Raw genomic sequence first — 13,789 nt, 5'->3', positions numbered from 1 at the left:
AACAACCTCTTCAAACAGTAAATAGCAAAAATGTGGTCTGGCAGCTCATCTGGAGTATCTGCCTACTGAGAAAATACAGCTGCTGGTCACTGGTGAGCCTGGCCTCTGGATGGCCCATGCAGGGGCACTCCAACTGCCTCCACGTGCCGCCACAGCCTTATCCCTGCTGGGTTTGAAATCCTTCTCCTCCTGCTTTCTCCTTCACCCCTCATCATTTTCATGCTCTGAACTCCTTCTTCCTGCCCTGGGATTTATCTCATGTATGTTCTTGCTGTGGTTTTCCTGTGGGTGCTCCATGTGGCAGTAACGTGTGCCTCTCTGAGGTTTTATAACAACAGAATCAGGGTGCAGCATTGCCTGGGAATATTTGGGTTGTCTTTTCTTCTTATGCTTTGTAAAACTTTGGGATAAAGTAACCAGGACTAGGCTGGGCCTATGCCACAGGGCAGTGGATATCTTATGTTTCAGTGTGGTTCTCTGAAGATTATTTTACTACACGCTTTTGGGGCATTTCGCTCCAGAACAGCGAGTGTTTGTGTCAATAATAGTGTCAGTAGTGTTTCTTACTTTGGATTATCCTCCAAGCCACAGTTGGTTTTGTAAGATGTTGTTTCTCACAGATTTTCCCCGATTCACACTTTGCAGCCCAAATAATGGGTGTACAAAGAGCCACACTGCCCAGAGTCTGGCTGGCAGCCCCAAGTAACCCACGTGTCCTTGTCTCTTGTCCTGCAGGGTGAGCCAGGAAACCGTGGCCGACCAGGGAAAGTTGGTGAGCAGGTAAATTCCTTACTTTCCTTGTCTCCTTAATGATCTCCTCTGTATAACACATCCTGGGTGCCCAGAGTGCAGGCAGAGCGCGGTGGCCAGGGACTTCTGGCCACGCCAAAGCTGCCCACAGTCCTGGTGCTCCACATCCAGGCTTTGCCAATGTTAGGTTTTAAGGATAGGATTCTCTGCTTTGGGTGTTATGTTGCTCTCACCTCCCCTAGATTTTCTGGGGAGTAGAGGAGATAGCAGCTGAAGAAACCAGACCCTGGGAAAGAGAAACACTGAACTGCATTTCGTTGTAATTCCATGGAGGACATTCTGCTGGCATAACCCTGGACATGCATTATCCCTGTAGGCTTTGGGGGAACCACAGGCATCAAGGAAAAAGCAACAATTGTTCCACATCCCTGTGATTGAAACCAACCAGATTTGTCCACCAACAACCCTGAAAGTGAAGCCACAGAGCCTCCAACACATTCTGTGTGTTCCTGAATGACCACACCGAGCTGGCTGTGGCTGCTGGCCCTGGCACTGCGGGTGTTGCTTCTCACCACTGCTGTCTTCCCAACACTTTCCCTGCTGGATGGTCAGCACACTTGGTTTGGTTTGGTTTGGTTTATCTTATCAGCCTCTCTGGCTCTTCTTTGCCCTGCATTCAACAGCCAGGGGTCACCTCTTCCAAGGGTTTCTGACCAAGCAAGTCTAAAAAAGTCAAGGCGGATCCTTTTCAGTACCAGCAGTTTGATACCAGCCTCAGTATAGATCAAAGGTGGTTACTTCTCTTTGGAAATTAGAGCCATTTCTGTGTTATGGTTGTTAATTTGCTCTGTGAAGAGCAACTACTGAAGGAGCAAAGTTGTTCCCCACATCTGAGTTCTGCTTGCAGCTTTATCAGATTCTGTACGATCTCAGGCAACACTTTCCAGTGCTTTGTGCCTCAGTTTCCCCTTCTGTGGAAGGTGTGAGACAGCCCTGAGCAGAGGTTAGCCCAGTGCCTCCTGTTCTGAAGTCGCACCTGCGGATACTGTTAAAAATGAATATTTAAAAGTGCTTTGAGATCCTTAACCAGACATTGTCCTTGAAGGGCAAAGCATCATTAGGATTATTATTCTTTAACTTCCCTCAGGACTGACCTTGGATGAGAACTGTAGGCACTGTTCTTCGAAAAGAAAACACAGCTGGCCTCTGCTGACACTGAAACCAGCACAGTGGTAGGAAAGCTGCCTGTGTTATTCTTAGTCAATTAGTCTCTGTCTAGAAATATCACCCAGAAAATTTCCATTTCTGCACCAGTCAAGTCATTAGAACAAAAATGTCTCACCAGACTAATGAGAAATAACCTCCTCTCCCATCACACCTCCACTGAACGATGCTGGAGTGTTGGGCTTTCCTTCCTCCCTCCGCTTAAACTTCAGCAGTTGGTGTTGGGGCTGGGTTGTTTTCTTCCAGAGCCCTGGGAGGATGGGCCCAGGCCCTTGGTGCTGAAGACACCATCACCTCGCCCTGTTTCCTCTTGTGTAGACCTTGATGTTTTCTATTCCACATGAACGGTGGTCACACTTGTCAATCCTGCTGCTCTGCCTGACAAATGGGTTCTCTCAGAGCAGAAAATCTCAGCATAACAGCATGAGAAGAGATCAGCCATCCATCTCATTGGAGATTTCTTCCCTTCCTTAGGGACATCTGTTTAGGAAGACATGGGAGTTTCAGTAAGGTTTCCAGTGATACTTCAGCTCTCATTGAAAAATGAGGTTTTAAGCCACAGGGCAGTCCCTGATGCGTTGTTTTTCCATTGCAAGGACACAGACTCAGGAAGATCATTCATGAGATGCTTGTTGTCTCCATAGGCTGGAAGGATTCCAGCTGCCGGGCGCCCCAGTACCCTGGAAATGTGTGGGTTAACCCTTCCTTGCCTGTAGATGGAGTCAGCAGGATATGAAGATGAATATGGGGCTTCTGGCAGGGAAGCCACCAGCCTTCCTGTCCCAGAGCTGGGAATGCACAGCAGGAGAATGTCACCAAAATGTCCGTGTTGAAAGCCAGAGAGCCCTCTGCAAGAATTAACACCCAGCAGCAGACAGGAAAGTGCTGCCATCCCAGGGATGCCTCTAAAAAATCCCGATGAAAGGTTGTGCCAGCTGAAAGAGGTTTAGATTGACTTGTGTCCTTAATGGGTGCTGTCATAGGAGGTGCTGTCATAGCAGGAGCAGCTGTGTGAGTCCCTTCCCCTGTGGAAGTGAGAGCCCTGCTCACTGGGCTGTGTCAGGGTCAGCCATGCACCCATTGCTGTGTTCTGGGAAGGGCAGCCAAGGCCCCTGGGAGGAGGTCCCTTGTCCCTTTGGTCAAAGTATGCTATCCCAATATCAGCATTCTAAGATAATTGGCCAAAGGACACCATCTCCTTCATGTTTTTCCCCTTGCAAAGAAGAGGAGCTGCAATGTCAGGTTTGCAGGTGGGGAGGTGCTGATTGTCTTGGCCAAGGTCAAGAGGGTCACCAAGAACGGAGCAGGGAATTGCACTGGTGTTTCCCACATGTTAGCGCTGCTCCGTTCCAGCCCGTTTACCTTCTCCTCCGGGGCGTCTTTGACCTCCAGACATCTTGGTCAGGGATTTTCAGGCGCTGTGGTGTTCCCAGCCTCCTTGATGTGACACGGTGTTTTGACAGCACATCTCCACGGTCCCTTCCCTCACTCCCCAGGGTGGTGGGAGCCCAACGCGGCGCCAGGGCAGGGCTGGGCCCGGTGCACAGGGGGTTAAACCACATGGCTGTTCTTTGCGGGTCAGAGCGTCCTCCTTTAAACTGCGATATTTACTGTTTTACTTTCCCTTTCTTTCATCTGAATGGGAGGATTGTACATTTACTCCCTCCCGTCCTTTGTCCCTGGTTTGTTTTGTTTTGAGTTCTAGCGGGCCAGTAAAACAGAAAGGCCGCCATCGGTTCCTGCTGGGAGCGACTAGCGGTCCCGTCCCTGGGAGACCCTGCTCACGCTGGGCTCGACGCTGGGTTGTTCCTCTCAAATGGGCTATGATTTATGCAAGGCTTCATTGCTGACTTGCTCTCTGTTGATGGAGCCAAGAGGGGGGGCTTAATTATGACAGGGCCGGACAATAAATGGGGAAAGCGAGACAGGAGTTAGGAATTACAACCCACCAGTCCCCCCTCCTTTCCTTCCCCCCCTCAAAGCCCCCAGCAACTTTTTAACAATCTCCATCCCTTTTCCGCCATGCCCTTGGCTGGGGAATACAGCAGACTGAATCATGAGCGACATGCTGAACTCCCGTCTAATATAAATGTTTTACATTCTTTCCTGTATAGTGTGGGCCTTTATCCGGGCAGCCACCGCTGCTGGGGCTTCACGTGCATCATTACACACACTGCCCAGAGCTGTGTTTGATGCAGGCCCTCTTTTCAACCCTGGGATCCTGAGAAAAATATGTTGTGCCACAGCCATTTTAGTGTAATGACCACAATTCATGTCCTCTTTGATTAGATATTTGCCATTGGCAGCTCTTCTGGTTCTTAAAACCTAAATCTCCTTGCCTTTAGTGTCTATCCCATTTTGGCCAGTGAAGAACATCATTACCCAATCTCTCCCTGTTTTTTCTTATACTCCTGATAATTTACTGAGATTTATTTGGCGTAGACATATCTATCTCGATTTGTGTCTGCTTGCAGACACAGCAATGTTGGTTAATTTAGCCGAGAGCAGACAGTGCTGGCTGCAAACGCTGCAGAGCTACTGTGCTGGAAGCTACAAGGTGCCTGCTCTGCATCTCACGTTCACACCACGGGACGTTCCTCTCACATGGGGAGGAAGCAGTGACATCTTCCCCTGTGCAGGACCACAACGCACCAGCGCAGGCAGAATTTTCCTTGGGTTTGGAGTGAAATGTCGGCTGTGCTTCCCTTCCATCCCAAAGCTGATCTGTGCAGCAGGGACAGTGTTGGCCATGCCAGCAGGTTTCTGCACAAGCTGCCATAACAAGCAGCACATCTGTGACAGCAGGGAGGGTCTCAGGAGGGGTGCTGGGGGCTCTTGGTGTGCTCAGATCCCTGCAAACCCCTCTGCAAAGCACCAGCAGGCCTGCTTGGGAAGCAGCACCAGTACACCTGGCTTCAGGACCCCAGTTCCTGAGAGGGTTTTTAGGGTGGAAGCTGATGCTGCCATAGAGAGTGGGTTTGAAGATTGGCCTTCAAGTCTGAGCTTGGATATGCAGCACCCCTTGGAAGGGAGTTTGAAAGAGTTTTGTTCTGAATGGGACCGACATTTGCTGCAGAGCAGGGATCCCTCTTCTGCAGGGATTGGCCTAAGGAACCAGAAAATTCTTAAAGAGCATATTCCCAGGAGAGAGAGAGAGAGAGTTCTGTGGTTTTCCAAGAAATTGGAAATGAACAAGAGATGTATTCTTTCTTGATTTATTGTCTATTTTTGCCTAGCAATGCACTTCTCTGTTGCATCTCATTGCTTTGCCATTCTCTGCCGTAACATTTGCCTTTTTTGTGGCCTTGGGCTATTGGAAAAATTCGGAAACTGGATGCAGTCGTGTACCTGCACTTGTGCCTAACTGAAAGGACAATTGATCCAGCAGCCTTCAGCAATGCCACCCAGTGGCAACCTTGCACAGGCAGATGTTGCAGTTTTCTGCTCTCCCATTGATTCCTGCACTGGACAATCTGTGCCCAGCCCAGGTCTGCTCTCACGGGTGTCTGGTCGGTGCAGCCTGGCCACAATGACACTCTTGACCTCCGGGACTGCCTCAGCTCCAGACACAAAGGCCATTTCAAAGCAAAGATCTCTTCAGAAAGGTTGGTGACACCCCTACAGGATAGCAGAGCTTTTGTGTTTGTAGCTGTCATCCCATGGCCAGTATTTCCATCACTGCACAGAGGAGTGCCTGCAGTGGCAGGGGGGATGGTCCCTTGCATCTCCAGAGCCAGAAACCACTGGAGCTGGTGGGGAGGTTGCTGTATCTTAATTCTCAGGAATCTTCTCTTGAGATTGCATCTGTTTCCATCTTCCTAATTAAAAGCAGTTCTGTTTGCCTCTTCGTTATGCCGAACCCTGAGCTTAGACTGGAGGTTTGTTCCAAGATGGTTTCTGAGTAGTGTGAGAGATCCACTGCCCTGCTGGCCCCTCTGGCTGCGGGAACCTTTATTTCCTACTGGCATCCCACCAGCACGACACTATCCAGGGCAAAATTAGTCTGCACAAAGGGCTGAGGCAGCTTGGATTAACCCAGAGGAAGTCTACCCAGTCCAGCCACTAAAATGATGCTCAGTCTCTGTCTCTGTGCAACCCAGGAGCTCCCGCTGCAGATGCTCCTGGGGAAGCCGCTTTGGGAAAAGCTCAGAGAACAAAGCCACGCTATGGGCTCGGCCTTCCTTCCTTCACTCATCCACTGTGCTGTGTGTTGTGGTTCTTGCAGATCCTCGTGCTGCTGTTCCAGCTGGCTCCTAAAGCAGAACCAGCTGTGGAGTTAGACATTCCCATGGCCGGGAGCAACTCCATCCGCTCTGGTAGCCAGTAGGAATTACTGAGCATTATATGAGGGATGCTGTGCTATTGCAACCAGCAAGGTGGACCAAAGGAACCGTTTACTTTCTCAGCAAATAAAAACTGAAAATTAGTTGTGCTCTTCTCTTTCCTCAGGGTCTAATGGGTTTCATTGGTCCGGTGGGGGAGCCTGGAATAGCAGGAGAAAAGGTAGGACTGCTTGCAATGAAATGGTGGTTGTAATTTTTGCAGGACGGGGAGGCTGGGGTGGGAGAAGAGTTGTGGAGATTTAAGTTGTCATGTGAGTGCAACACCCAGCTGGGAATGAAGCACGTCCAGGGTGTCTGAGCTAAACTAGGACCAGGCCAAAATCATCCACTTCTCATTCAGGGATTAACAAGCGCTCCCCTCCAGGGAGATGCTGTCAAATATTCTTTGAAAAATTAACTTTCCACATTCATAATGTGCCAGGCAGTTTGTATTTAACAGTCAGCTCTGGTTTTTATGGGAATGAGGGATCTATCAGCCCCGTGTTGTTGGTCATGGGAGAAGTCCATGGGATTGAGGTTACAGATTTTTGCAGAGGTGTGCTCTGAGGTCCCAGGGGGGTCACAGAGGACCAGGGCTGAGCCTGCATTGAACAGGAGGTCTCAGCAATTTTTCAGGTGTAAAAGAGTACAGCCACTCATCTGAGCAAAGGCTGGTCCAAATATTTCTCTTTTTATCTGGTGAGGAACATCCCATTTGTCCTCCTCTGGTTGCTTTGGGCACGCTCAGGGCTGGTGCCCTCTTGTGTACAGTACAAACACAAACCTCTTCCAAGGGAATAAAAAGGGCTTTATTTCTCATAAAAATGTAAAAGGACTTTAATTTGTTTTCTATTAGAGTGTAAACTTTTATTCAGAGGCAGCTCCCAAAGACAAATCATCTGTGTCACTCATTGTATCTCACTCGCACGCTGCTGGTTTTCGTTGGTGGTTTAATTATTCACAGTGCAGCCATAAAGATAGTGAAGAGCATAAAACGATGCATTCCACACATCAGTGCTCTCTTTCTCACTTTTATTGCTTCAAGCCCTGTCCTCTGGGTAATGATGTAAAGACTCTGTGACAGTTATACTGTGTTTGCTGCAGATCCATTTTATTGTCTGTCCACAGCAGCCTTTGGAAAGACCTTTCCATCCTGTGGGCCCCGGTGGGGCAGTAGCAGAATCAGTCTCAGTCCAAGCTGTCAAGGCCTGCAAGAACTAAAGAGAATGACATGATGTGGGCTGTATTTTAGACTAGGAAAACAGAGGAATAGACACTGTGATGTGTCCAGGGTGGTTGCACAGAAAATTGGTGCCTAAATGAGCTGTCTCATTGGCAGCTGCAGCCCTGAACTGAATGAAGAATAAGGCGTTTGCCATGCAGGAGACACAGGGAGATCTTTTTCTCCATTAAGATCACATCTGTCCCTGTGACTTCCATGCCAAAGCCTTGACCCCATGAGGTATCCTCAACTTCCAGATCAGCTCTGTAATGTGATGATTTCACATCAGTGTCAAGGCAAACCCGGGCTGTCCTTTGAAAATCTGCCCTTGGAGATCCTCAGCACAGCTGGGATTTCCATCAGGCTTCTCTACCAGGACAAACTTAGGGATGACAGAAATAGCTATCATCAAATCAAAACCTCAACCAGGCCTCCAGTTGGCATAGTATCCTACGGCTTACTACGCTCTTGTGAGCTAAATGAAGTGGGAAATATGCTTTCATTAGACAGAGCTGAGTCAGCAATCTCCATCCTGAGAGCTGCAAAACTTAAGACTGAAGCCAGTAAGAATCCAAAGATTATCAAAGAGAACAATACAGTTAATACACACTTAATAAAATCCATCCATTCAGGAAGGAAAAAAAAAAAAAAATCCATGCATTGGTTTACAGGGGCCAACTGGTGACAACACAAACTCTGGGGTTTGTTTTTAATAAGCTCCTTAGAGCCCAGAAAATATTTCCCCTTACGCTTTTTGCTGTTGGAAGGTAGGTCAGATTTTGGGCGTAAACTAATTGGCAGCATTTGCTAAATCCTCCTGCCTCACCCCCCTGAACATACAAACCTAACACACCTAATTCCCAGTGCATCCCTGGGGCTGGAGGGAGACTACAGGGAATTCTGTGGGAATTGCTGTTTCTATCCCATCACTAAAGCCACACCTTCATGTCACCCTCACATCAGCAGGCTGTGGAGGTGCTCGTGGGGGTTTAACCATCTTCTCTCCTACCTTTGGGTCAAGGACATATTAATGGAAAGTGAGGTGGTCTGCCTGAGGGGATGAGGAAGGCTTTTGCAATGAATAAGTGATGTTTTGGTACATTAAGCTTTTTAACCACTTGTTTTAGAAGGGATCCTATCTTTAGGGTGAGCTGGGGAGTCATCCAGCTCTGAGTCCCTCATAAATCAGATCTCCAGGTCATTGCTGCTGGCACTGTGGTCTCAGTATGAGCCACAGGACAGGGAGTTCCCCCAAAACACCCACAGTCTCCTCTGAAAGCACCAGGCAGCATCTCTGGGTTTTTTCCAGCTTGATTCCCTGCTCTCAGCAGGGCCTTGTAGCAACAGACTTCAAATCCATGGCTCTGAAAATGCCAGCACACGTAGGGATTGTGATACTGCAGAACAGGCATGCCATGCCTTGGATGGAAAGGGCTGGAGATTTCCTTGGGTTCAGTCCTAGCACTGTTAGGAATTGAAGGTGATGTGCCTGTTTCCTTCATACCTTGGTGGTTCTGATGGCAAGAGTAAAGTCCCCTCTCTTGGGATGTGGAGGATTAATTAATTCCTGCAATCCTTCCACTACCCTGATGAGATGGATGGAAAGAGACTAATACTGGAAGCATTTCTGGGAGAAAGCTGATGGTTTAAACGTGAATTTGTGGGGTTTTTTTTAAGTTGTTCCATTGCTCTAGATCACTCTTCCCTATGCACCTGTCTCTCTCCCAGGGTGACCGTGGCCCAATGGGACCCCCAGGCCCTCCAGGAGTCAAGGGGTCGATGGTAAGGAGTAAGTCTGCATTCTCTCACTCTTGCTGCCACCTCTCTGTCCCTGTCCTAGCCAAGGGTGCATCTCCTCCTGGTCTTTTAGTTTCACGACAACAGCTGCAATTTCTTCCCGTGTCGATGGGAATGGGCATTTGACTGAGTGGATATTGAGGTGTAGCCTCTCCCCAGTGGTTGTGTCCAGCAGTTTCCCCTTCTTGCAACACTGGCTTTTGAGGTGTGTTCTGTGGCTCCATCAGCTGAGGACCAGCTGTGTTGAGTGGAGACAACCAGGAGCTGAAGGATTGCTTGTTCCCAAGCATCCTGGCTCTTGAGCAGACAGTGCCCACCACCAAGGGTCTGTCCAAGCTGCCCAGAGGAACTGGAAGTGCAGGGTGCTTGGGCAGCATGGTCGCTGTGCCTCACTGCACTCTGCCTTTCAGGGATCTATATTTAGGAATTTAACAGTGGGGACCTCAGCTGGATCTTGTCTTGCTCTGACATTTGTTTCCTGTCTGCCATAGTACAAGACCCAAAGATATATTTTTATATTAATGCAGCCCATTCTTTTCTCAAAAAATCTTGCTGCTGATATCGCTGGCTGGGTTGGAGCTGAGCTAGTGACAGCCTGGCCATTTCCTTCTACCCATGAGCAATTTTACCCTGATAAATATCAGATCTTTCTGACCTTGCAAGCAGCCAACAATGCCGCTTTTCCTGTCTTCCCACTTGGAGGAAGAAGGTCTGTGCAGATTGTGGACAGTCACAGCAGGTATGTTCTTCCTTCCCTTTTAGGGGCACCCTGGGATGCCAGGAGGAGTGGGTTTTCCTGGAATCCCTGGACCAACAGTAAGTAAAGGCTATCATCACCTTGTAATACCACATCTCCTGCATTTGTGGGCTAGGTCAAGCAGCTGTAATCCAGTTTATTTGGGTTTGATACGAACAAGAGATATGGGGAAAACAATGGGACGTGGGTGGGAGCAACATGGACAGAGACACAAAAAAAGCAGTGCTTAATTCAGAATTTTGTAACCCATTTCCCTAAGGAGGGATGCAAAAGTTGCAGTCCAGCCTCCATCTTTTAGCAGGACCCAAGCTCCCTAGTTCAAGGTGTTCTGGGCTGGGAATGGTTGGCAGTGTGGCGATCACACCACGTGGTGTATCATGGTCATTTATCACAGTGACCACATCACGCAGCATGACCGTCCTGCGTGGTCAAAGCCCCTGCTGGCATGAGAGGAGCAGCAGAGCAGCTCCCCCAGACAGACCCTCCATCTGGACAGGCTCATCTGGCACACTGCAGCTGTGGCTGGAGCATGCAATCGCCATGGAGGCAGATTTCAGGCTGGCTCCGGTTTCCCACAGATGTTCTTTAGATGTAGTTCAGGCTCTCCCAGCAGCACAAGTGCTGCTGGAGCCAGCAAAAAGGCAGCTCTGGGTGGGTGCAGGGAATGGATTTTGCTCAGTGTGTGAATTCCCACAGTGCTGGTAATTAGGAGGAAGATCACAGCAGTAAAACGCCTGGGAAGTGCCAAAGGTGTGGCCTCCAAATCAGGGTCAACTCTGCCACTGCCAGGAGCTCGGGGACGCTCTGGGTGCGCTGGCTGCAGGCAGCTGCTGCCTGGGCACAGATTGTGCAGTAGCAAGTGAGTGGAGGTGAGGAAAAGAGAAAATCTGAGGTCAAGCAGCACCTCAGGGTTGACCTATCTCTGCCCGGAGAGCAGCAACGTGGCACCAGCCAGGTCCTTGCAATCAAAGCAGCACGATGCCACCCACAGCCCCCAGCTGCTCTGTGACCTCTCGTGGCAGCACTTGATGTTGACAGAAGCCTAGGAGGCAGCTGGATATCTGCAGATGTCCAATTTTTAGCAACTTCCCATCATGTTAGCTGCTAGGTGACTTGGGGACAGCTGGAGCATCGGGCTCCCTCCTGCTCCGGGCCTGTGAGCACCCGTGGCCGAGGCAGTTTCTGAGCTGTGGTAGAGAGCTCCAGCCCTGAGCACCATCCCATGCACCACTAAATGTACCTTCAAGTGAAGCCAAATTTTGTCTGTCTTCACTGGGGCATAACATTAGCATGAGCTGAGGCATCAGATCCAGGTGGAGATACAAAACCTCCCAGCAAAGCTCTGGGAGCTGAGACAGTCTCCAGGTCCTCCCAATTCCTTCAGTTCCCTCCTCTCCTGCAGGCAAATAACAAGTTCGTCCAAGCAAAATGTTTGCTCCACAACTGCATTTTAAAAAGTCGTAATTTAATAAGCCAAACTTCCCCACAGAGCCAGTAAATCAAATAATCTCCTAATATCAAATCCCCACTCATTAACTCCAGCTGTTTTTCCACCAAACATTCCACATTTGCCTTTCAAGCCAGACCTGAGGCATGCAGTTGTTGTTTATCCTGAACTGTTAAAACCTTTGAATGAGCCTTAGCAGTGATGGCTGATTAATTCAACAAAGGATGACTGCAAATGGGAAGCAAAATCAATGGTGGGAAACTTTGCCCTTGGTTTCAGCTTCCTGAGGCTTGTGAATTATTTTTTTCCTCTTCTTACCATTATGGTGCATCTTTTCCATTAATACACAGTTCATTGAAATTCCAGCAGGGTATCTAGCTGGTCCCTCAACATTCACCATTACAATGAACATTTCTGTCCTGGTATTTTCATAAGCTATTTGGAATAGGCTGAGACTTCCAGAGGAGATTCCAAATACCAACTAAGGATTTCATTTCAGTACATGGTTATCATAAAAATCTCTATAAAACAGGCATCTGACACATCCACTGCCTGTGCCAGCCACCGCTGTCCTCACTACCAAAACTGAGATGTACTGTGATCACAAATACAGTTACAGTCTACTGACTTTTCCATACTGAGAGAGAACAGCTCAGCGTTTGTATCCTGAACTTACATGCCATGCACAAAAGCAAAATCTTCATAAATGGCAGTTACAGGAGCAGTAGGAAGATCACAGTCCAATTCTGTTCTGATCCACGGTGGAGTTTGCAGGGCTGACAGATGGTAAAAGTAATTAATACGTAAGCAGCCAAATTTGATGTGGAATGTTTGAGAGAGCAAGGAGTGAATGTGTCATTTTGAGGTTTTCTTTCTGACAGTAGAAAGGCACTGACTTGAAACATCAGGTTTAAAAGCTGTGATATAGAACTAACTCCTGTTAAATAAACATATCCTTAGTATTTTCTTTACTGTGATAAATATTCTAGCAGGGAAAAAATACTGGCTTTCTGCATTTTCTGTATGGACATTAATGAATCACGTATGTACAAATCCAGATTAAAAGAAAACCTGAAATCTTTCTGTAATTGTAAGAACAGGCTCATCCAAAACACCAACAGTCCACATTAAATTAGTATCTATCTGCCAGTATCAATATTTATGCAGCATTAACAGGGTAACAGTTACTTAAAGATAAAGTCAGTATTTGGCTGAAAAGATCAAACTTGGATACCCAAGATGAGGTGTCTGATTTTGTATTTGGACATCTAAAAACCAGATCCTGGTTATTATTATTTTTGAACAGATGCTGAGCAACAGCTGCTTTTAATAGATTCAGAGAGGATTCTGGATGTTCAACTTCTCTTCACATCACACCACTGACACAGATAACAGGCTGCAGGTCATTAAGCACGCAAACCTCAGCCAGGATCTTTGGCCTAAATGTTCACAATCTAAAGACAATCCATGGCTTTTTTTAAAAAAGCCATTTATAGACAAGTAGAAATGGCGATGTTTTTAGCAAGTGTTTGATGAACCAATCTGCTGGTCAAGGGTCTGCATCTGAGGCCCCTGCAGATCACAAAGGAATGTAGGGTCTTTGCAAAGCTGCTGCCTTCCTCATTTTGTTTCCTTTTTCCCCTCCCAGGGTCCAGCAGGAGCCCGTGGTGCGCCAGGGATCCGAGGGATGAAGGGTCGCAGGGTAAGCGCTCTCCACGAGCTTTGATCACTCTCCTCTTCCATAGGCTGGAAAAATGATCTGGTGGTTTAGTCTGGAGTGTGAAGATGAGCAGAAGTTGGGCAGAGCCCCCACAAACACATTTCTGCTGCACATAAAGGCTGTGAGGTCCTTGAAACAAATCTTACCAGGGAGGTGAATGCAAAGGGTGTGTGAGAGCAGAGGGGTGTCCAGAGTAGAGGTTGTCATGGAAGTGGTCCAGCCTGTCTTTTCCAACTACCTGCCATGTCAAAACACAGTTTATGGATGCTTCTGGTGAGGATGAAGAAGATTTAGTAGTCTGGGCTGCAGGAAAGGGTGCAGGTGGAAAACCAGAAAAGGTGCCTTTGTTGTTATGGGAGAAAAAAGTAGCTGAGTTATGAAGTGTTGTGAGGCAGAGGAAGGAGGAAATGTTATGTCATGACATAGGATTAAGAGATAAGGCTGACAGAAATGGGTCTGAGCTGCTCTACCCATGTGTTCTGTGTGTTCCCCTCCAGTCCCACAGGACTGACACCTCCCAGCAGGGCTCCACAGGGATGTGAGGAAGGTG

The 13,789-nt window shown here is 48.1% G+C and overlaps 1 protein-coding gene across 4 annotated transcripts in view; it reads left to right on the top strand.

Moving 5' to 3' along the window:
- COL27A1 (collagen type XXVII alpha 1 chain) overlaps positions 1-13,789 on the top strand; it is a 184,924-nt gene that overhangs the window by 122,907 nt on the left and 48,228 nt on the right. For all 4 annotated transcript variants that reach the window (XM_040083099.1, XM_040083097.2, XM_058423083.1 and 1 more), the window contains 5 exons: positions 736-780; positions 6,424-6,477; positions 9,247-9,300; positions 10,078-10,131; positions 13,168-13,221. In XM_040083099.1, coding sequence (XP_039939033.1) covers positions 736-780; positions 6,424-6,477; positions 9,247-9,300; positions 10,078-10,131; positions 13,168-13,221 — 261 coding nt within the window. The remainder of the gene's footprint in view (positions 1-735; positions 781-6,423; positions 6,478-9,246; positions 9,301-10,077; positions 10,132-13,167; positions 13,222-13,789) is intronic.

This window comes from Hirundo rustica, chromosome 20, assembly GCF_015227805.2.
Source record: "Hirundo rustica isolate bHirRus1 chromosome 20, bHirRus1.pri.v3, whole genome shotgun sequence".
NCBI lineage: Eukaryota > Metazoa > Chordata > Aves > Passeriformes > Hirundinidae > Hirundo > Hirundo rustica.
Note: the sequence above shows the minus strand (reverse complement) of the source record. Positions and strands in the feature narration are given on the sequence as shown.